Source organism: Hyposmocoma kahamanoa, unplaced genomic scaffold (genome assembly GCF_003589595.1).
Source record: "Hyposmocoma kahamanoa isolate Upper Pololo Valley unplaced genomic scaffold, ASM358959v1 66, whole genome shotgun sequence".
In the NCBI taxonomy this organism is placed as follows: Eukaryota; Metazoa; Arthropoda; class Insecta; order Lepidoptera; family Cosmopterigidae; genus Hyposmocoma; species Hyposmocoma kahamanoa.
The window spans coordinates 10,958,304-10,982,641 of record NW_020653854.1 but is presented as its reverse complement, the minus strand read 5'-3'; the positions used below and the strand labels follow the sequence as shown (position 1 = coordinate 10,982,641).

The window sequence follows — 24,338 nt, the reverse complement described above, 5'->3', positions numbered from 1 at the left end:
TGAGCAGACTTGAGTATGATTTCAAGCACTGGAAATACGACCCTAATGGCAAGGACTTGAGTATGATTTCTAGTGCTTTGAATTATATTCAAGTCCTGACTTGAGCATTGAGTACAGTTCTAGAATACGACCCTGAGAGTCGTATTAAAGAACTCAATCCAATCAAATACATCCTCTAAGCTTAATGATGTAGTTTGATAATTGTTTACTTGTCACCACAAACTGAAAAGAGAACTCTGTCAGTTACTACTGCTCATGACTTAGAGGAAGGCTGATGTTAATGACTTCTATGCAATTAAAAAATAAAATATTCATCTTATACAGTACTTATATAGTTTGTATACCTCTGTGTGAGATATCTCGTGCATACAGAAAGTTATACTATTTTAAAGTAGGTAATGTGTACGTATAAACATTAAAAGACATCAAAATCTTAATCATTTTAGTTGCAAGAGTAGGTATGTATGAGGTATTATCATAAGAAAATACGCATAGCCAATCAATGGTGCGGTATCTTTCACTCATCATCACTGCTGAAACTTTTTGTATAAATGTTCCTACTTATGTCACATTAAGTTGAAGTTGATACTTACTGTCATAATGACAAGCCTACGACGCATGCTCACGCATGCTTGCAAGGTTGTCACTTGTCATTGGTCAAACTTTACCACTGTGCTTTACCACTTAACTGTACTCATTTACATGTTTTATTCAGTTAGTTAATTTACCAAACTGGTAAGTACCAGTTTATTTATTTCTTTGGTTATTTTATTTATTATGTTCCCTCACACTTGTGTTTAAAACATGACTATACGTCCAGGATTTTTACGACCGGTTTCTTTCGACAAGTGATGGTACCTACCTACAGTAATATTAATTGACATTAGTTGAAATTGCTCAACTTTAGATTATCTGACGTCGAAATAAACATTCTGATTATTTTTTGAAGAATCAGACGGAAATTCCATATAAATTTTCAGCTTAGGAAACCAAAAGTTTCCGAAAAAAATATTTTTAAAAATCATCATAAACTAAAGAAAACCACTGAACACTAGGAAATGCGAAAATTGACGCTTAAAAGCCACAGCACATCAATGCAGGTGGTTGTATTGTTGTAATTGTAATATTGCGTTTCGATATTAATAAACAGTCGTCGTGCGACTTGTCTATATTATTGGTAACAACATTATTCCTTACTTACTTCTTTTGGAAGGATTATACATTACCACCCCACGAATTTAGAGAGGGGAGGGGACGGGACCCTCCCTGCAAAGTTGCAAAGTTAGGACGTTTATAGTTTTTGAGATATTAATTTTTGAGAATTGGAAAATAATAACCTCAAAATCACATATTTTCGCTCCAAATTCACGAAGAGCGAGTAAATAGTCTGGGAATGAGGGCCAGGGGAGGGGAGCCCCCTACGAAGTTTCAAATTTCGAACATGAATAGTTTTCGAGGTATTAATTTTTGAAAATTTGTATAAAATAACCTCATGTAGGCAATAGTAGTCTAAAGTAGTAGTACTACGTAGTTTGAAGTTACAAAAAATAATATGTTTTTCGAAAATTTTCGAAGTTGGAAAATAAAAGCATAGCTATAAAGCTTTTTAATCAACTATTGCGAAAAATTGTAAAAATTACGCAAAATAATAAACATTTTCTTAAAAAAAAATAAGGAGGAACGCGCACCGCTTTTCGTTCCCCCATATTTTTTTTTTACGAAAATGTTTATTATTTTGAGTTATTTTTGTAATTTAGTTGCGACAAACGCCGTGAGTTGATAACCTACAAATCCTGTTTCATGTTAATTTTCGAATATCTCAATAATTTTTATTAATAAAACTACGAGCTTCCTAAAGTTAAAATTTAAGGATAAGACTAGTAACTATGTAGGGTCGTATTCCAGAACTCTACTCAATGCTCAAGTCAGGACTTGAGTCTATTCACCATATTAATTTCAACTCTCAATACGAGCGATAGTCATCTACAGTTGAGCGCTTCTTTTTTGACACAATGATTATAAAAAAATCACTTTGGCAATAAAATTATTTGAATAATATTCGTAAAACGAAAAGGACAATGGCAAACTCCCATATAAATTTTTGTTGACAAAATTCATATGCGTCTGTTTATGAAATATGTGTGATAATATGGAGTTGATTTTCCTGAACAAATTTTGGTTTGGGTTTACTATTCTGAGAAGTCGGGAATTAAAGATATTCAATTAGAAGTTTTGGAGGTTATGTGTTACGTTATTGAATAAAATATATTCGGTGTATTATCATATCAAAATAAACTTATTAACGACCGCCAGTACGGCTTTCGCCGCGGTCGTGGTGCTGGTGATCTTCTTGTGTATCTCACGCACCAATGAGCAGCTGCTATCGAGAGCAAGGGGGAAGCAATGGCGTGAGCTTAGACATCGCTAAGGCTTTTGATCGGGTCTGGCACAAGGCACTTCTGTCGAAGCTATCATCTTACGGGCTTCCAAAAGGGCTATGCACTTGGATCACCAGCTTCCTGTTTGAGTGGACCATAAAAGTAGCTGTCGACGGATTGTGCTCGAACACCATGCTCATCAACGCCGGCGTTCCGCAAGGATCTATGCTATCACCAACCCTGTTCATCCTGCATATCATTGACATGTTATTAACTAGTAACATTCATTGCTATGCGGATGACGGTACCGGTGATGCCTAATATACAGGTCGCACAAATATTTCTTGCAGTCTGTTTTGTTCCACCAGCAAGTGGAACAAAACAGACTGCAACTTGTGTCCAAAATCGAGACTTCTTTGGAGCAGGTCTCAGAATGGGGCCGCCAGAATCTAGTAAAATTTAACCCCGCAAAGACACAAGTGTTTCAAAAAAGCTTGTAGTGCTCAATAGAGTGAAGCTGTACTTCTCTCCAGGTCGCCGACTGTTGTTATATAAAATACAAGTACGGCCCTTTATGGAGTATTCCTTGCATCTCTAGCGCAAGACGACATGTTTCGTGGAGTACTTGACGCGGTGAATTCGATAATAGAAATGAAAAAACGTCGATTTGAAAGTAGTGTTTATTGAGCGATAGTTGTTTTGTGCTTGTACCTTGACAGAGGGGATTGCTTATCGATGATGCCTCCAGTCCTATATGCTCTAAGATTATTTACGTGAAAGTATTTCGGACAGAATTTAATTTTTAACCGATTTAAAAAAAAAAGGAGCAGGCTCTCAATTTTTAACTAGTGTTATGCGATTATACTCCGACATTTGTGAACCGCTTCCTGTGATTATTTCTGTTGAAACGGGGGTACCTACCTCAATAGTGGTGGGTGGCAAATTAGGGGACGAATCTAGTTTATTGGATTACACCCATTTTTAGTTAACTGATTAAAAAAACCTGGCAAATAGATGTTATTCCACAAACTTTTGAGGTCGGTTTTTTTATACTTACTTATGAAAAAGTTAAGCTAAGTTAGTTAATTATGTACTGTTAATTTGATTTATTTATTGTCACCACTACTTCGTTTTCGAATCCTCTTCGTCCACTTGGTATAAAAAATATACGGTGTTGAGAATGTTCTTTACATCAAAAAATAATTTCTCAAAAACTACTAACATCCTAACTTTTAAACTTCGTAGGATCCATGTAATCATTTCAGTTACAAAACTCCAAAAAAGTCAATAAACCGTCTATAAGGAAGTTGTAGGTAATATTTCAACTTTAAGTTATTTAAGTGATAGATGGCAATTGCTTTGTTCTGAAATTTCGGTCTGTTTTACTGTTATTTTTGACTAGCTTGGTTTTACAGGGAGTTGCCAAAAATATAGTAAACAAAAATTGCAAATTATAATAGTTGTTACAAAAAAATTGCAAATTATAATAGTTTTTACAGTTTAATTTTAGATTATAATATTGTCCATTCTCAATTCGAATATAATGGTAAAATTATGTTAACAAGTATCTGTTTCAGTAAAAATGAGTGTAAAACTCGTATTATACAAAAAATTATGATTGTGATAATAAACTGATTGTCCCATACGCGCTCCAATGTTATCCGATTTCCACAAAATTGTCGTGTTGTTTTGCCGACGCCTGCATAAGTTTCTGAAGCATTTGATTACACTGCTGGGCACGGGTCTTCTGCAAAGAGAGGATTAAGGTCATCTTTTCCAGAGCTAAAAGACAAACAGTTTTTTCTTTCAGTGGCATTGTAACACAAATGCCAGAGATAGTAATTTATTTAATAAAAAGTAATTATAAACCAAAGTTTTTTATATATATATATCACATTATTGCAAAGGCCGGGAAGTAAGAGATCACTGGACGAGTAAGAGTTATAAGGCCGAGCGCCAGCGCGTATTAATACGAATTACTACTCTTTAGCATACATCGTGAGCGTTAGCGTACAATGTATAGTGCTATTCTCAAACAATGTGGGGAAATAATAAGAAACCAAAAAGAGGATCATTTATAGTACTTAATTTTTTTACTTTTTCTATTATACATCTTCCTTTCTTAAGTCTTTTATTGTTTCCCCACATTGTTTGAGAAAAGCACAGCCTATAAAAGGCCACAAATTACACTCAAACTTACGAGATAAATATAGGCCATACAAATATTTCTCCCGGCCCGGGAATCGAACCCGGGACCTCTACGTAGCAGACCAGCATGGTAACCGTTACGCCACGGAGGCAGTTGTACAGAAAGTACCTACAGTAATTCTTATTGTGTTTTTATACATAGGTAGAGGTATTGTATTTGTATTCGAAAATAAACGTAGAGCCGAAGTAGCCTCACTGTAACATGTAAAATCCACGCTCAATTTACAATATCTGATAAAAGTCTCATTTAATCATGAAATGCATACAGTGGTACATTTAGGGGAATAATAACGTGAGGATATAAAGTAATAACGTGTAGATTTAAATAAACAAGAATTAATCATAAAGTAGCATTTAAATCAAATCTTTTAACGTCGACCTTTATTGAAAAAAATCGAAATTAAACAAAAAAATTTTATAACAAAATTTTAAAATTGTAACAATTTTACATTTTTTTGCTGTGTACGATCTTTGTATTAATAATTATAACAAACTAGTGGAGTAATTTCACAAAAAATTATTGAATATCAATTCAATAAAAAATTAACATTAGTTTAATAAATAAAAAAGTTATTCAACTAAAATTTAGAAAAACGCAAAATCAACCTCGAAATAGGTACTCTACAAATCTACATTACGATTAGTGAAAATAATTATGAATGAAAAAATTAAGGTAAAAGTAAAATAACCGTCCAAATTTTTGAAAAAACATTTCCTCCAAGGGTGACAATAACCTTTTTAATATTTATAAGCTGAAAATATTAGCGATATGCTTTAGTGAAACTGTAACAAACATCATATTTTCGTCATGTTGTTGACGCTCATACTATTAGGGCTGTTAATCAACTAAACTTGCAAATATTACATTTATTACAGACAGACAGACAGACATTACTGAGTGATATTGATCTTCAATTAATTATACAAAGACATAATAATAATAATAACGCAATATTAATAATAACGCTCATAGAAACCCTGTATCGCGCGATTTCATAGACATTTCATGGACAACCACAAATAAATATAAGCCATACAAACATTTCTGTTGGCCCGGGAATCGAACCCGGGACTTCTGACTGGTAGACCGCACGATAGCCATTCGGCCACGGAGACAGTAACATAAATACCGTGAAAAAATTATTTTTTCTTTTGTTTTGTTTGCATGTAGTAATTACAAGGCATGAAGTAGGTCATCAACTCATGACACTAACGATCCCCACAGTTGTTTACACTATTTTTAAGTTAATTACTTGAGTACGGGATGTTTTTTATTTGGTGTTTTAAATTTTTATTTCCTCAAATTATATACTATTCCGTATGCAACATCCACAACTTCTCTGGGTCGTATTCCAGAACTCTACTCAATGCTCAAGTCAGGACTCGAGTATGATTTAAAGCACTGAAAATCATATCATCAATGAAGTCTTTGCCATTAGGGTCGTATTTCCTGAAATCATACTCAAGTCTGCTCAAGTCCTTTTTTTTTTGACGGCGGAAATCTTTATGGACTCAGGGGTTATGTGGGGACTCTCCCTCCAGACTGGAGGGCCTACCCCACTAAAACCTCCCCGGGTTTCCCTCTCACCGGTTGAGTCGGCGCCGTGGGATCAGTGAACATTCATCGGTTGTCCTCCGACCCGCCCCCCAGACGAGTGAGGCCGTGCAATACAGGCTCCGGAGAAGTCTGCTCAAGTCCTGACTTGAGCATTGAGTAGAGTTCTGGAATACGACCCCAAAAATTTGTTGTCTACTACCTAATACCGTGTATTTTTGTATCTTAACGGTGGTACAACAAAGCGTTTTTATGTAGACGCGTACTATTTGACAGCGGTGGACAGCCCTATTCTAATTAGATAAACAAGGTCATTTTGCTATCAGGACTCCTGCGAGAGGTCGCTGCTGATATAACAACTTCGATTGTTTGGCCCTCGCTACGGAGAGATCTATCTGTTCATTGCCATCGGTGAAAAGCTACAGACATGGCCGCCAACGGAAAATTAGGTAAGAAAACAAAGATAATTTTAACGAACTTATTTCTTTTACAGACATTGATGTTAAAAGTCACTATTTTAGGGTTCAAAATACATGTAACTTATCTTAATTATTTTAAAATTTTTAAAGTGCATGATTTAATGTAGAGTTTTTCATGAAACCGGTAATATGTTTCAATTCAGATGAATTCAGGTCACACAAAAAATCAATTGTATGGTATATGTTGTTTAAGTTAAAATTTTCACGCGCTGATACGCCTGTAACGACGATTACCTTCAATTGTAACCTCTATAAAGTTTTCGGAAAACTTTCTGGTGTTGACGATTATACAAGTATGTCCAATAATTAATAATAATAAATATAAATATAATAATAAACCTTTACGATTTGTTGTGTTTCATTTGATTTGACTATTAAAAATAACTACGAATTCAAATATATTCATTTATTTGTAATACACATAAAGATGTTATAACTAAAATATCTTACGTCTAGTATAAATAACAAATCAAATACTTTCTTAAATTTTAATCTTTTAAAGATATCTCCACTAATGTAGAATGTCATATCTTTGAGGTTTTTACATAACGTCTGTATCTACAACTATTTCCAATTTCTAATTTCAGTCGAGTTTTTGTAGACCTTCAAAATCATTACAACTACTTTCTTTCTAAATAGACCATCTTTCAGCTGGACTACATAAATGTATATAGAATGACGCATTACAAAACGTGTAATTTAAATTATAGTACACGGTAAAAACAGATTTCTTAGAAAAAGACAAAATTCTTTTTATGAAGACAAATTTATTAAATCTAACAAAAACGATCCTCTCCCTATAGACGCTAGAGAATATTTACTTGATAATAGTAAAGAACGTCTCAAAAGTGTATTTTAGTTACAAGACAGAAATATTTAATCCAAGAGCAAATTAATTTACTTCAAGTCACAAAGCCACTCTAGATTTAACAAAATATTTATTTGTTATTAGAATAGAAATGTCCGATTTCTATTTGAAAAAAAAAAGAATGAAAAATTGAGAGGTACTTAATTATTTGACTGAAGATTTATGTTTTCTAATATCAAAAAGGATAAATTTACAGATTTATGGACCCAACAGTATGTGTCACTCACTAGCGTGAAAGCACACGGTTCAGTGCCAAAACTTAAAGTAGAAGTAATAGGACGGAATCTTCTCAAATACTCGAGGACCATTCAGTGCCGTATAAATGCTACAGCGGCAGTAAGCACCAACTTTTCCAAATATATGAGATGACTTTATACTATTGAAGTTAACAAAACGATAGCGCGTTTCAGAGTACAACTAATGTCATCTAGCAGTGGCGTGATGGAACTAATTGCATGTTACAGTTGTGCTTGTTACAAGTGTAGTTTGATTTCATGCTGAAACCAAATTACTTAAATTATGACTATAAATAACACCCTAACAAACTAGAGATACTACGTACTACGTATTGTTTCTTTGGATAAAGGACTGTTTATGATTTTTATGATTTTGTAATCATAAAAATCATAAACAGCACAAGTAAAAGTAATCGTTACCGCGTGCGCCTTCGGCGACATGACACGACAACATTGACTATGAAAAGGCAACGAAATGTTGCTTTATGAATATACTCTAAAATTTAGAATATTAATCTGAATAGCAAACTACTGCTTTTTTTGTTTAAGAATATATTTTCTTAAAATACACCCAAGAAATTTTGAATTCATTTAAGATTATTTAAATTTGATGTAAGAGGTAAAAATTTCTTTATGTAAGTAATGTCCAATTAATTGATTAGAAATGAAATAAAATCTTGAAGTGAACGTATTTGTCTAAAAGTTAGAATAAAGTTAAGAGTTAAATTGTATTAGAAAAAGATAAACAGTATTTTTGTAACGACAATATTTTATTACTTTTAATAAATATTTTTTCAGAATTAGCAAATATTTTGAAAAATTGCTGTTTCTTATTAGTAGAAATCCTTGTTTTCTGTGTATTATTATAATTATACGGTTGGCAACTCTTTTTTGTTTTTAAGCCATATTTCAAGAAATTTGCCCAAGAAACAACGTTATACAGCTACTATCTACATAACCATGGTATAGGGTCGATAACCCTTCAAAGTTTACTCTTCTTTTTTAGCCTGGTTAACGCATAAAAAATTTCAATATCTTACTACATAGATAGATATTCTAGATTTACATACATTTCAGATTATTATCTATGGAATAAACTCAATAGTTTTGCAGTCAGTTTCGCTTCTTTCTCCACTTTAGTATAGGTTTTTTTTTTTCATTTATATTTATAAGATTTTGATATATCAGCTATTCAATTATGCAATTCAAACTTGTATTTATATAAGTTTTAATTTTATAATAATATGGTTATTAACTAATTTAGGAATGTCATCACTTCCCCACTCACTGTTATCGTTGTAGATAAATAATACTTCTCAATTTTAAACTCAATTTACTCTGTCGCGACACGGAAGCGATATCATGACCAATGACCTTTAAATTTTTTTACGTACAAACGAGATACGATCTGGTAGTTGCGAGAATTCCCGAGATTGAACGAGAATTCCTCGTAAGACGCGTGACCTGTTTTTTGGCTCGTATCTAGTTTGTGCGTTACACAATTGACATACATTTCTAGTCTAGTCGCAGGACACGCTGTACCAATGTGTGTTGATTAGACTCTATTGCTAAGGTCAGATTAGTTCCTGTCCATTGCCTCTTATACATAAATAAGTAGCAGTAATATTTCGCACTAACAAAAACAGAAAACTACAAAAATTGTGGGAAATAAACAGTTTTTGATTAAGGCTTTATTTCAATGTGTAAAAATCTCTACAATGAATTTTTAAGTTCCTTTACGATTTGATTAGAGATGACTTCACGTTTGTCGACTTTCTTACATTCTGGATGGAATTCAAGATGTGAAAGAAGATGTTACACATTCATACATTCTCTAAGAAGTCTGTACAAAGAAAAGGGGTTCCTGACTTTAACAGGAATATATATTTTGGAAATATGTTTTTTTGTACGTAATCACAGTAACTTCTTTACTAAAATATCTAATGTACACTCCGTTAACGTCAGAAACAAGGACCGTCTTGTCCTCCCTAAAATAAACAGCACGATCTTTGACCGCAGCACCTATGTAACAGCGATTAGAATTTATAACAGACTTCCAATGGAAAAAAAATGGTTAATTGACAAAGTTTTTTACAATCTTAACGAATTTTATATAAAGACATCAAATATTTGACAATTGTATAACTAACTTAATAATAATTTTACGTTTTGGCATTTAAGTTGTAATTAATTTTAATTGAATTGTAATTTTAAGACATTGTACGCCTTGGGTAAGAATTGTAGATCTAATCACTTGTAAGTAACACCTGTATTTTACCAATTCATACAACAAATTTCGCCTTGTAAATTCCTGTTCACTTTGACTGTAAAAACTGTACAATACCATACAAACAAGTCATTATTTTGTTTTTTAATTCAAAGCTCTAGTCAGCGTATCGGACAAAACCGGCTTGGTGCCGTTTGCAAAATATCTATCGGATATCGGGCTGACTTTGATCGGCAGCGGAGGCACGGCGACGACGCTGCGGAACGCTGGGCTCAAAGTGCTCGATGTCTCGGACATTACTGGGGCCCCAGAAATGCTCGGGGGTCGCGTGAAGACCTTGCATCCTGCTGTACATGCGGGAATCTTATCCAGGTAAGGTTCCTTAGTACAATACCATACACACACAGTGCTCTCACAGTAGGAATGCCCCACGTATATTAAGTCTAGTGATGTAACGGACCTGTACTTCTGTTTCCGCAACTGCGGAAATTCCGCATGCTTTATTCGTTTCTGCTTCCGCGACTTTTGTAACGAAACTTTAATCAGATATTTACAACGTTTTCGCGCGTGGATTGCTCAGCGGTAGAGCGCGTGTTTTTTTTGCAGTCTTGTGTTAAGTGCAATTATGAAACTAAAACCAATTCCTCCTATTTGGAACTATTTTGTTGAAATCTTTATAATATTTACATTTCCGTATCCACTTCCGTGTCCGCTAAGATTTACTTTTGACATCTGTCTCGACACTTCTGTTGCATCACTAATGAAGTCGGTACAACAGCAGTGAACTCATCTTGGTGTTATACACTCCAAGAACGTGACGACACCCTCAAAACAGCCAGTAACAATGTACAAAAGTCCGTCTCGTTAATTGAGTTACCTGCTGCGTATTCGAAGTCTTAGCCCAGAGCTCTTATATCAACAGACTTAATTTATAGTCTCTACAATACATTGTTAACTTTACTCTCTTATAGAGATGGACCATTATTTATCAATAGCATAATACGCTATGAGTACACTGACTGCTAAATAATGATAATAGACCAATGTCATTCCGTATTTGTTCTTATTTGATACAGAACACGAAATGGAACGCTACTACAAATAGCCAAATGGATTGGCGTGTCTAATAACTACAATTAGAATTATTATTATTTGTTTAACATAGAGTGAGGGTGTTCACTACGTTCATATGGTGCAATGTTACCATCAATCCATACACATTCTAATACTGGCCACGGGTCTCCTCTAAGGAAGGGAAAAGAGCGAAAGAGCCATTTGATTATAATATGCTCAGTGTAGGTAAACTCAACAACCAGTCGAGCTGTGAAAACAAACTACTTTAAATTCTTTAGATATATATTTTTAAGTATCGCCAAACATACAACATTTAAACTGCTTCTGTAGCCGAACGGTTGCCATGCTAAACTGCTACGCAGACGTCTCGGGTTCGATTCCCGGGCCGAGAGAAATATTTGTATGGCCTACGTTTACTTCTCTCGTGACTTTGGGTGTAATTTATGGTTATCTATTAGTGTGTTCATGGCACTCGCTGTACAGTGTTTCCCCTAGTGTGGGGCTGTGAACGGTGCATTATTTTTTTATTATTATTTTATTTCCATGTGTCGTTTCTTCATAATTACTAAATTAACGCACACAGTTAAAAAGAAAAACATAATGTAAATCTCTGACTTTAGGCGAGATTTATGGCAAATTAATCAATATATAATCTGACGTTAAATTGTTTCTTATTTTATTGAATATCATGATTTTTTTACTACCATGTGAAGAAACTTTCATAAATTTTGTCAAAAGTGGGTCTGACGGCAAAGTCCGTTTCAACTCAATACAAAGATCTGCAACAAGGACTCGGTCTTTAGCTCAGTTGGTAAAAGTGGTGGCCCCGGTGTGACAACAAAGGCTGGTTCGAAACCAGTTAGATCGAAGGAATTTTTCTTTGTGTTATTCAATCTTTGTGTTAATAATAATCTGACATATCAGTTTAGTATGTAAATGTACAGCCTTAATATACTTTATGCAGACTTACCGAATCCGACCAGGCGGACATGAAGCGTCAAAAGTTCGATATGATAAGCGTAGTCGTCTGCAACCTTTACCCATTTGTACAAACTGTATCAAAGCCTGAAGTTACCATCGCCGACGCGGTCGAGAACATTGACATTGGCGGCGTTACACTCCTCCGCGCAGCTGCCAAAAATCACGATAGAGTCACCGTTGTATGTGATCCTAATGATTATGACAAGGTCATCAAAGAGTTGAAGAGTACAAACAACCATCAAACTACTTTGGAAACTAGACAACAGCTTGCTTTAAAAGCTTTTACGCACACTTCGGAATATGATCTGGCTATTTCTGATTATTTCCGCAAACAATATTCCGCTGGACAGGCTCAGCTAACACTTAGATACGGTAAGTCAGTTATATACAGTCATCCAATGCGATTGAACTCCAGAACTTGTGAATTTTGTAATTTATCATTATTATATTTACATTACAATAATGATAAATTACAAAATTCACAAGCAACTGCACCGAATCTTCGCTATCCCCAACAACAGCGCGAGTTCGCGCGAGTAATCGCATAACATCTCGTAACATAAACATAAAAAAATAAATACAGTCGAATGAGAACCTCCTCCTTTTTTTGAAGTCATTAAAAATAATTTCCTTCCAAATTGAGGCGTACTTACTTGTGCCTGAAGCATCTAATTATACCTCCGTGGTCGTGTGGCTTGCACGCCGGTTTTCATGGTGTCGTCATTTCTGACGTCTCGGGTTCGAACACCGGCTGGGTCAATCTAGAAAAATTTTTCTATATTGTCTCGGGTGTGAGTGTTTGTGGTACCGACGCTGTTTTTCACTTCCTCAACACACAAGTCCTAGAGTTGTTTACTTTGAGATTCGAGCAACGGATGTGATGTTGTCTATTTATATATTATTTATTTATTTATTATATTTAGAACATTTTAATGTACATTGAGCGTTAAGTGCATTTCTCACTGTCGTTTAGCTGGGTTTTGGGACAATAACGAGTAGTTAAATCTAAATGATAAATTATATATTTTACTTGGATGTCTGACACCTCTATCTCTGTTTCTTCACTATTAGTCTCGGGCGGCCGTTCCAAACTTTTTACTATGTATTAGAAGCAAGTAAGCAGTTTTAACTCTTAATTTCATCTAAAGTCTTTAAAACCTAAGACATAGGTCTAGTTTATAGACGCCAGTGTCTTACAGATTATATGCTCTCATGTACACCAAGACTGTACAAGAATACAAGACATTTATTCGCTGAAAAATGTAGTTCACATTGCAGGTCTTATAGTATATTATATTAGATCCTCCATAAACTTGGTATGCGAATATTTGACATCATTCTTTGTTCATTTTTGATGTAGCATGTATTAAAGTTAAATTAATACAATACCATAAACAAACAACAACTATTGGAATTTAACCGGAAAATAAGAAGTCATATAACATATAACATGCAATACTTAAATTTTACATTTTATGTTATCAAGTAAAAAATCATCAAAAATGTGTGTGTGATAAATGACTAGTAATTTCCAGGAATGAACCCGCACCAAAAGCCAGCGCAAGTATTCACAACCCTAGACAGACTACCATTGACGACACTAAACGGATCTCCGGGTTTCATAAACCTGTGCGACGCGTTAAATGCGTGGCAATTGGTGAAGGAGCTTAAAGAGGCTTTGGCTCTCCCCGCTGCTACCAGCTTCAAGCATGTTTCACCCGCCGGAGCTGCTATTGGTGTACCTTTGTCTAAGGAGGAGGTTAGAACTTGAAAAGATACACTTAACCAAAATATCTGGCCATTATTCAGCTGGTGACCATATTCGTGATAGTAAAGAATTTGATTTTTTTGCTGAAGACACGACCACAAGTTCAAACATGGTCGATTATTTTTGTTATAATTGTGGCGATGTGACCTCCTTCCATCGTCATCCCACCTTTTTGTCACCTTTTTTCTCGTTACTCTCTGCTCAATCGCTATAGCGATGTTGTGCGATAAACATTTCAAAGATCACAAAACAACTTTAATTTTTTTTTTAAACCGGATTTATTTCCATTATTTCTTTTTCCTTTTAAATTTGAACTTTAAACAAGAAGATGTGTGAAGGCTGCGGAAGCTACAACATACATACGAACTTATGGCTTTAATTTGAAGCTTAAAGTAACGGTGTCTATAAAGACCGACCTAAGGTGTCTACAGATTTGTTTTTGTTTATTTTATTTATTTAATCATTTATTGCACAGGAAAACACAAATCAATAAAATTGGAAGTAAATTAATTCGCTACTCCGCGAACCCAGTGAAGGTTAAATCGTACAAAATAGCTGCGCTTATGTTGAATTTGTTTTTCATGCAGTTAATTTTCCCACCCTCTCTCCGCATAAAATTAATAAAATAAATAACTCAAGCGCAACTACAGTCACAAACCACCACCAAAAATATACCCGACACGTGTTTCGCCTCTCCAAGCCGAAGAATTTCTTCGGCCGAGTGTCGAACAATCAACAACCCCGAGGATGTCTCGTGGAAAGGCGAAACACGTGTCGTGTATATTTTTGGTGATGGTTTGTTACTGTAGTTGCGCTTGTGTTATTTCTATAAGCAGTACCTTTTGTTTGTTTTCAAAAAGAAATTTATTTCTGCAGACCAAAACACAGGACACAATAATTACAATAATGGGTTTACGTGCACAACAAAACAAAATTAAATTATGTAATAAAATAATTAAAGAACAATAGAAAAATTTGCTCGATTTTTGACGATTGTTACTATCACTTATTAGTGACCGATAAATATGAACGTTAAAACCGAACAAATTTAAATTCTACAGTCGTTCGACAAAAAATTCATTGTCGGTCGTCTGTTGCTAATATTTATTTACTCAATTTTGTCTGATCACACGTATCCATCGTCAAAAAATCGAGCAATTGTTATAATTCAATTAATATATACTTATCGAGTTCTTAGGTTTTCGCGATTATTACACATAGGAAATTAAACTATTTTATTATTTTTTAAATCGCGTATACATACAACCTTTACAGGTCCCATGGTAAAGGGCCTGAAACGTCGGTTTTGTTTAAAAAAAACAAATATACGCGATTTAAATCCGGAAAAATAGTTTCATTTCCTATTAATATATACTAAGAGAGATATTATTATATCAAGAGAGCGTATGCGATAAATTGATCTTTAGGGTTTTTTTCAATGGTGTCAATTCTGTGACTCCCAAATCAATAGGCCAGATTCGAAAATATTATTGTTCTTTATAAACTAATACAAAACGCAACGACAACATATTTGTAATTTCTTCAATTTTGTCAATTTTAAGAAGATGTTTTAAGATCTGGCGCATCAACCGGAATCACTGCAATCATCACCTATATATTTTTCTAATAAACGTTCCTAGGCCGCAGTATGCATGGTAGAAGACCTACTCCCGCAGCTAACACCCTTGGCCTGCGCATACGCAAGAGCTCGCGGCGCTGACCGCATGAGTTCTTTCGGCGACTTCGTCGCGTTATCCGACGTCTGCGACGAGGTCACGGCCAGGATCATCTCTAGAGAGGTTTCAGACGGTATCATCGCTCCCGGTTATACTTCTGAGGCCCTCACTATATTGAAGAAGAAGAAGGGAGGCAACTATTGTGTGCTACAGGTTTGTAAATGTATTATGATACCAAACTACAATTTTGCCACATTACAAACAAACCATGTAGCCCTCTGATAAAATAGACTGGTATGTAGTCATCGTAGTCCCTTCTAATTTACAAAATAAATTAACAAAGCACTACAGCTCGCAAAGAAAATATGCTATTGCTATTAGTCTTGTAATATAAGTGGGCGTCCCATGAAGTTGAGAAGACTAGTTCAAAATAGAGTAGTTTGCATTTATATAGCTAGATGTGTGATGTGAAAAGAGCCCAGAACCTTGGTTTGTTTAAAAAAACAAATATACACGATTTAGATCAGAAAAAATAGTCTCATTTCCAATGTTAAAGAAGACCAATTTTTTTCTACTATTGTATGTAAAGGTGGCCGAATTTCACCACGTGACTCACTGCATACTGCCTTAAATGTAAACGGTAATAAGGTACGGGGTACCTATTTTCGTTATGCGATCCGCGTACAAGGTGTTATAAAAGCATTCAAGCAGGCATGGTTACTTAGCCAGCGCATATTTGCTAGTGGTGACCTTGGGTGACCATATAGCTATAATCTTGATATTTATACGGTTAGTATATTGCAATTTGTTCCATATTAGAATAATAAAGCAAACAAACCATGTATAATTCGTAACATCGTGTACAAATCGCTTGTGTATATAATCATAGTACAAAGTATATTCATCGGTATTTGAGTTACTTCATTAACTGGCGGACACTGATGAGTATAGGCCTGCCAATAAGCATGCCATAAATAATATTAAGAGTGTGCGACAATCTTTCCAATTTCCTGGGCTCAAACTAGAAAATATCTGGTACCTACAAAAACTTCTGCACATTAACTGAATTCCGAGGGCGCTATCCAGAACATCCGGACCAGAAGCAATTTAGAGAAATTCAATTTTTAATTGCCCTTATCGAGAGTGGAACCTGGGACCTCTTTATCCTGCATCCAGAGTACTAACCGCTGAGCCACCGAGGTGGTTAATATAGACTGTTAATAAAATCTGGCTACTGTGGGCCTTAGGGCAAATCCCCCGCTGAGGGTAGGGAGCGAAAACTCGACCACTTGGAGGCCTAAGATGTTGATTTGTCCCGCGGCATTTACGCCTTTAGTATTAAAATTTCTATAGACATCATCACACTTTCCATCAGATGTACTGTATTCACTGATAGTCACTTTGTATTTCATAAATATATATATTATTCCAGATGGACCCTACGTATGAGCCGTCAGAGCTCGAACAAAAGACAATCTTCGGTCTGACTCTGGAACAAAAGCGGAACGATGCCAAGATCACCCCTGAACTGTTCAACAACATCGTGACAAACAAAAAGGACCTACCGCAAAACGCCCTCAGGGACCTCACTGTGGCTACCATTGCCCTTAAATATACGCAAAGCAACTCCGTTTGCTATGCGAGAGACGGACAGGTAATACACTCATACGCAGCTAACAAAATAGGGCTGACTGCAACGAAATTTAAAATACATTTAGTAATAAATATAATAATAATTTCCTCCTGACACAGGCTTGATAAGCTTAATAGGAGGTACCATCCACTGTTAATGTAAAGTTAATTGTATTACTGAAATAAAAAAAATATTTATTAAAAAAAAAACTAAAATAATGAAGAAATAGTTTCTTCATTATAACCTAAAATTAATAATAAATAAATAACGCACACACTCACAGCCCTGCACTAGGAAAACCCTGTGTCGCGGGTGCCATGGACTCACACATAGACAACCACAAATGACCTACACCGAAATTCACGAGAGAAATAAATTTAGATAGGCCATACAAATTTTTCTCCCGGCCCGGGAATCGATCCCGCTTTTCTGCGTGGCAGACCAGTATAGTAATACGGCCACGGAGGCAGTTTATTGTAAAGAAATATGAAACATGATTAAGAATATCTAAACATTTAGTAAAAATCAACGTATTATTCATAATATAAATGGTACGGTATAGTGTAAAGGACTAATATCCGGTCTCGACGTCTAGGCGACTATAAATTATTGTATTCTTTACAACAGTTAAAATTCGTGTAAACACAATCAAAAGTGCACCTTAAATTAATTGAGATATGGTTGATTTACTTATATCAAAATTTCTGACATTTTTAACAAACTGCTCGTATGTACGTACTTATCTAAAACCTAAACGGCGGAGGTGACCACCTATGTAAATAAATGATTGTGTAAATGTATATTTAATACGTCCACTGTATGTACAAAGTCATACGGGTACCACATGCTTATTATCGTGGTCCATACGCGCGAGCACATAAAGATGATCGAACTTACACTTGTTAATTTTGATAAACCCTTGAGTTTACATATCATATCATATGTAACAAATAAATAATAAATAAAATAAAAATCATTTATTTTCACATAACATAGTCCATACAAGTCAGTAAGTTAGTAACATAACACACCGTTTAACTATGTTAGTATTAAAATTAATGTAAGTAAATAATGCAATCACGTTCAGTTTGTGCCTCGAAATTCACCACATATCGCACCCTTGGTGTAATAATGCCACATCTGCAAAATGACAACGTTTCAGGAGAGAAATTAAACAGATATCGAGTTCTTAGGTTTTCGCGATTGTTACACATAGGAAATGAAACTATTTTTCAGGATTTAAATCGAGTATATACGAGTATACAAAAAATGTAAAGGGCCCGAAACGTCGGTTTGTTTGAAAAAACAAATATACGCGATTTAAATCCGGAAAAATAGTCTCATTTCCTTTGTAAAAAAGATTCTATGAACAAACTTAGTCAGTAACTTTCTTATGCATAAATAGGAGAGATTTAACATTTCACATATATACATAATTTGTTTAATGTATTTTGTTTTATTTTTTATGACTTTCATGTTATAAAGGCACTTTTGACGCATGATCATATATGGATTTGCTAACCAGGGTACATGATGTATGCACAAATTTAATAATGTACTATAACTATCTTCACAGACCAATATTATGGACATATATTTTTAACAGACTTCAAAAAATTGAGGTTTTTAATTCGACTGTATGTTTTTTTTGTTTGTATGCTACGCTATAACTCGGCATTTGTGAACCGATTTTGAGGATTCTTTTTTTGTTGGTAAGAGGGAGAACACCTCAGTACCATTTAAATTTGAAGAAAATATTCCACCTCTAAGCGTGGCAAGCTAAGGGATGAATGACTTTTCAGGTCGGTTATTTTAGTACTCTTACTGAGATTATGTAAGAAGTAGCTGGTACCCGCGACTTGGTCTGCGTGGAATAAGTACTTCGAATAATCTACTGTATCATACTAATTGTCATAGTTTTCTTGGTTCTCCATATGAACTTTCGTCCCCTATTTCACCCCATTTAACATTTATTTTCGTGACAAAAAGTAGCTTATGTACTTCTCCTAGGTCCCATCCCCTTTGGTATAATTGGTCTACTTTCCCGATCGGTCCACTTTCACTATTCGTCTACTTTCCCGATCAGTACACTTGTTTTTCCCGATTCGTCCATTTCCCATTTGGTCTACTTTCCCATTTCGTCTATTTTCTCATTTCGTTTATTTTCCTGTTTGGTTTACTTTCCCTATAGGTCTACTTTAATGTTGCGTCTACTTACTTACTTACTTATTTAAAGTCTATGTCTATACCAAAATACAGCAATATTGGTTTAGCGGTTCAGACGTGAAAACTTAACAGACAGAGTTACTTTCGCATTTATAATGTTAGTTTGGATTATTGACTGAAATCATACTGTATTGTGACGTGTCAGGTGATCGGCATAGGCGCGGGGCAGCAGTCGCGCATCCACTGCACGCGCCTGGCGGGCGGCAAGGCGACACTGTGGTGGCTGCGCTGGCACCCTCGCGCCACTACCATGCGTTTCAAGTCGCAAGTTTCCCGCGCCGTTCGCTCCAACGCCATCGACAACTACGTCAGCGGTACTATCGGTCAGTCATACACACATCTGGGTAACGATCTCTTTTAGACAACCACTATGGCCTGTTGCGGATCGAAGACTTCGCACCTCTCAAGGCCCCAATATACAGGGTGACTATTAAGTCGACGTCAAAGCCTATGTTACTATGGTAATATACCTAACGGTTTTTTTTAAATTAAGGATTTTACACACATTACGATTATTACGTTTTTACACCTCTGCTGGACGCGACTGCACTTAAACATAATAGTCTTTTTCTATCTTTTTCTTTTTTTTCATACTTCTTGATATTTTTAAAATAACTTTTAGTGAGGAATTTCATTTAATACTTAGCTCATTAAAAAGCAGATTGATTTAAGATAATAAAAAGAAAAAGAAGGATACAAAAAGACAGTCGCGTCCAAAGGTAATAGACACCCTGTATAATAAAGTCAATAACAACGTAACAATATATCACCGACCAAGAACTGACTGTAAGCGAGGCATGGTAAACTGGCTTAAGTCATTGGACTATGACAAGACTGAAAACCTTTTGCATCCCACGTTATAATCAAAGCATCGCGCATACACTTACCCACCAAAATATAAATACAACACAGAGAAGCACACTTTCGCAACTTCTCTTTTACCTAACTACACTAACAAATTTATTTACTTTTGTTATTTTCTTTTATGAACTTGCATCTTAATACTCATCCTTTCCAAAAAATTGTAGTAATTTAATTTTGCAAATTATAAAAGTAAGTAATTGATCACAATTCATTTTTACTGTTGATTTACTGTACCTACTTAATAGATGTAAAATTGAGTTTAACGTTATTTGTAATACACTTCGCGGAACGGGGACCTGATTTTCTATGCCTATCTCAGGCACCAGACTCTCGCAAATAAGGTTCACTATTGAAACTCACTAGTCAGTCAGCATTTATAAAATTTACCTTGTTTAAGGAACAATCTCATATCTTATATAAGATATGAATATTTGATTATAGTGACCCTCCCTGTAATAACAGTAGAGCTCCTTGTGAAAGAGTTCGCCCAGGGAAGTAGGTACTGCCACCTTACCTATTTCTGCCGCCAAGCAGTAATATGAACATTACTGCGTTACTGGTGAAATTACAGACAGGCACATGGTACTTATCAACTTTTGTCTCAGGGTGACGGGCACAGTGGCAGTGCCCCTCAGATCTTTGCGTTTTAAAACTATGAGAGACGTAGAATCGTCGTGTATATGGGGTCCCTTAAAATTTCTCTCCCGCTTTTCTGACTGTCATAAGAAGAAACATAATATAGCGTTCCTTGGTCATGCTGATGTTCTTTTTCGAAATGTAGGATACCTCTGTAAGCAGTTTAATTAATATAGGTCACAACATTATGTTTATTCTGGAAACTACTATTATATATTTCAAATGAATAATAATAAAAAACCCTTGGGATACTGACAGTATAGATGGTGAGCGCTACATTTCCATTATAACTTTGATAACTAATTTTTCGGAGAACACCCACTATATAGAAAGTTCTAAGTCAACAAAAAAGCATTGCATGCGCAAAGTCAAATGCATTTTTATATAGGATTTTTATAGAATTTTTACATTAAAAAATATTCCATACATGTAAAACAAAATGGCGGGCCTGAACCTAAGCCAGGTTGCATCGTATAAAGTTAAATCACCTTATAACAAATATCTGTATAGGTACGGACATGCCGCTGGAGCAATGGAATGAGCTGTTCGAAGGCGCGCCGCCTTCTTTGCTAACGGAACAAGAACGCGCTGACTGGCTGCGTAGGTTGGACAAAGTCGCTCTTGCTTCGGACGCTTTCTTCCCCTTCAGAGACAATGTCGATAGAGCCGTACAGGTGAGTTTGCAGGGTGACTTGTTAGTTAGAGAAACAACGCACACACGATGACGCATCAAAGTCAAATAATCATTATTTCATAGGTAAGAAATTACACTTAAAATCGTCATATTGATTAAACTATATATCTACTATTTATTCGTAAGGCAGATTCACCTGAAACGAAAAAGCAAGAAAGAAAACTCTTAGGGGTTGTTCTTTGTACATACATATTTGTATACATTTACATATTTACTATGGCACAGTACTATACAATGGTACATTCACTCCACTGGGACCACGACGTGACGTTATATTACGTTACGTGCAAAAGACTAGGCATAATTCGTGCACTTTCTGTCGTTTTTCATTCTTTTACATAATTCTACAGGTACAATGTCAAGAGCACGTCAAGCAAGATTTAAATTCAACTTGGTGATGATTACAATAAGAATGGACTAAAGTCCAAAGTATCAAACTTGATGTGCTCTTGACTGTGCGTGCGTTTGTTTGGACAGATACGTAAGACAGTACAAAACAAAGAAAACACAATTAACATTTTTTAAAACTTTTTATTTCCAACAAAATACAGGATTTACATAGTAAATATTAGCTTGATATTAACTACAATGTAGTCGACATGTCGCAGCTATTAAACACCCATCCCCAAGTAACAGATACGTTCAAATTCCTTCTTTATTAATAGAAAAATAATAAAAATACATATTCATATAGATACATAAAACTTAGAGATTGATCCCACAATTATGTGTAGGTACACAACTTGTATTGTAATTAAAATTCATTCAAAAAGTTATACAATCCTGTACATGAATCAGTTTTATCATTTTATCAGTGCTGTGGTATCGTAAATCCAAAATAACGCCAAAACAACAACTTTTATCGAACTGTGATAATATACTTAATATGATTACGCAACAGTTGTAACACCTTGGGGAAATATACGTAAAAAATAAAAATATATTGACTCCCCTCTCTAATAATCTGGCTCTTATTTCGGGAGTCATCCCTAGTATCTGTAGATTGGAAGTAACAATTTTGATGAACATTATTACAATTACATCAGGTGAACAAATTACGTACGGGCCAATATCAGTATTGCCAGCTACTTGAGAGATTAACGAACGAATTTTTGCAATACTTAAAAAGTGATTTTAATATGGCTGCTTTCGCTTCGGAAGCTGTTGAAGTCTTTTTTTAGAAGATTTGACTAAAGACATTGTAAAAATATTAAACAAATCGTGATTTATGAAAAATAAAACTATTTAGTGTCTGTAATATTTCATTTCAATTTGTAAGTGATATTTTCACAGTTTTAATAACATCATTGCATTGTTTATTACAGTGTGGAGTGCAATACATAGGCAGTCCATCTGGATCCAACAACGACCAAGAAGTGATCCAGGCCTGCAATGAGCACAAGATTGTTTTGGCCCACACCAATCTTAGGCTTTTCCATCACTAACTCCTTATATAAATTGTGTACTAGCTAACAAGTTATATTTTTACCTTAGTCATATTACAGAATTTTAAAGAACTGTTTATTTTTAACGCACAAACATTGATGATTTCTTAAATTTAGGTACTAGAGCCACCTATTCAGGATCTTATTGTCATAATTATGATTAATAATAATTATATATCATTAACATTTTTATATATACTCTGGTAGATTAAGCTAAGATTTATTATTGTGATATGAAACATTCCAATATTAAAGTGCCAAGTACACTTTTTTATACTTGGCACTTTGCACTAGATGGAGAAAATATGTAATGTTTCTTTCTCATGTCTTCCAAAATTGCTATGAATCATGTTTGTTGTTTATTAAAATTGAATCTCTTTATTTTGTGAGAAAACAAGAATCCCATGTGCCTTATTGTTAATCAATTTATGTCAATTATTTTTGTATTCGTATTGCCTTTTTACAAAAAAATATAATTTTAAAAAGAGGTAATTTGTTTTTCTTTACAATAAGCAGTACATATACAGTTTATAAAAGCATTGCATAGTACCAAAATGGTAGTCTCAATCGTGGGACCAACAGAGGTAAGAGTACTCGAAATGTCAGAAATCGCAAAAAACTTTTTACCATAAATTTTGTAGGGACATATTTAGTAATTAGTTGTTCTAAGTTAAGGAAACTAACAAATGATGAAATTTGAGGGAGTACTTTACAAATCCCGGGATTCGCTCAGAACTGATTATATTTGAATATGCATATTACTTATTAAAATTTAAGTCTACTATTTTCTATTAAGTATTTGCTAAAAATTATTGTCTCAAAAAATAATATAGTAATTGTGTTTCTATAGGTACTTATACATATTTAAATAGTTTAGCCTTTTAAAAAATACACATATATTTTGGAATTTTTATAGAATAAATAGAAAAAAAATTTATATGCATTGGTGATGACATGGTTATATCCATACGAAGATAATGTTCACACTTTAGGTAAGTTAACTCTAAATAAGTTAATAAGTTTACACCACAAATTAGAAAGATGTAGTAGGGTTTCCACTACAAGCGAGTTAAAAAAAATAATATTGTTACATTCACATAATTTTTTGTTTTCTTTTTTTATACATGACAGGCTGATGACTTAATTCTACTTTATGTAAATTGGAAAGTGGAGTATAAACTTGAAGGAATTTAGTGCAATGTTAATACAATAACTGCCCTAGCCGTCTCCACCCTGCATGTCTACACAATGCCACTTGACAGCTTGTTTAAAGGACCCCATATCATATAATAGTATAGTACAATGTTAGTACTCGTAGTAGTAATGAGTAAAAGCCATAGATTTATCAATTGATATGATGCCATCACAGTCAGTAAGTTGTATGTACGGC

At 34.6% G+C, this 24,338-nt stretch overlaps 1 protein-coding gene across 1 annotated transcript; it reads left to right on the top strand.

The window, feature by feature from the left end:
* The first annotated feature begins 6,467 nt into the window (after window positions 1-6,467).
* On the top strand, window positions 6,468-23,407 carry LOC113231699 (bifunctional purine biosynthesis protein PURH). The gene is made up of 9 exons (XM_026466165.1): window positions 6,468-6,590; window positions 10,107-10,323; window positions 11,990-12,378; window positions 13,542-13,765; window positions 15,415-15,663; window positions 16,883-17,104; window positions 19,455-19,632; window positions 21,320-21,483; window positions 22,829-23,407. The coding sequence occupies exons 1-9, from the start codon at window positions 6,569-6,571 to the stop codon at window positions 22,946-22,948; spliced, it is 1,785 nt and encodes a 594-aa protein (XP_026321950.1). The 5' UTR covers window positions 6,468-6,568; the 3' UTR covers window positions 22,949-23,407.
* Window positions 23,408-24,338: the final 931 nt, after the last annotated feature.

What these genes read in the sequence shown, in the direction of transcription:
- LOC113231699 (XM_026466165.1), top strand. Translation starts at nt 6,569, where the DNA reads ATGGCCGCCAACGGAAAATTAG. An exon ending in TCAGCTAACACTTAGATACG is followed by an intron (nt 12,379 to 13,541) that starts GTAAGTCAGTTA and finishes AGTAATTTCCAG; the next exon opens with GAATGAACCCGCACCAAAAG. An exon ending in CTACGTCAGCGGTACTATCG is followed by an intron (nt 19,633 to 21,319) that starts GTCAGTCATACA and finishes ATATCTGTATAG; the next exon opens with GTACGGACATGCCGCTGGAG.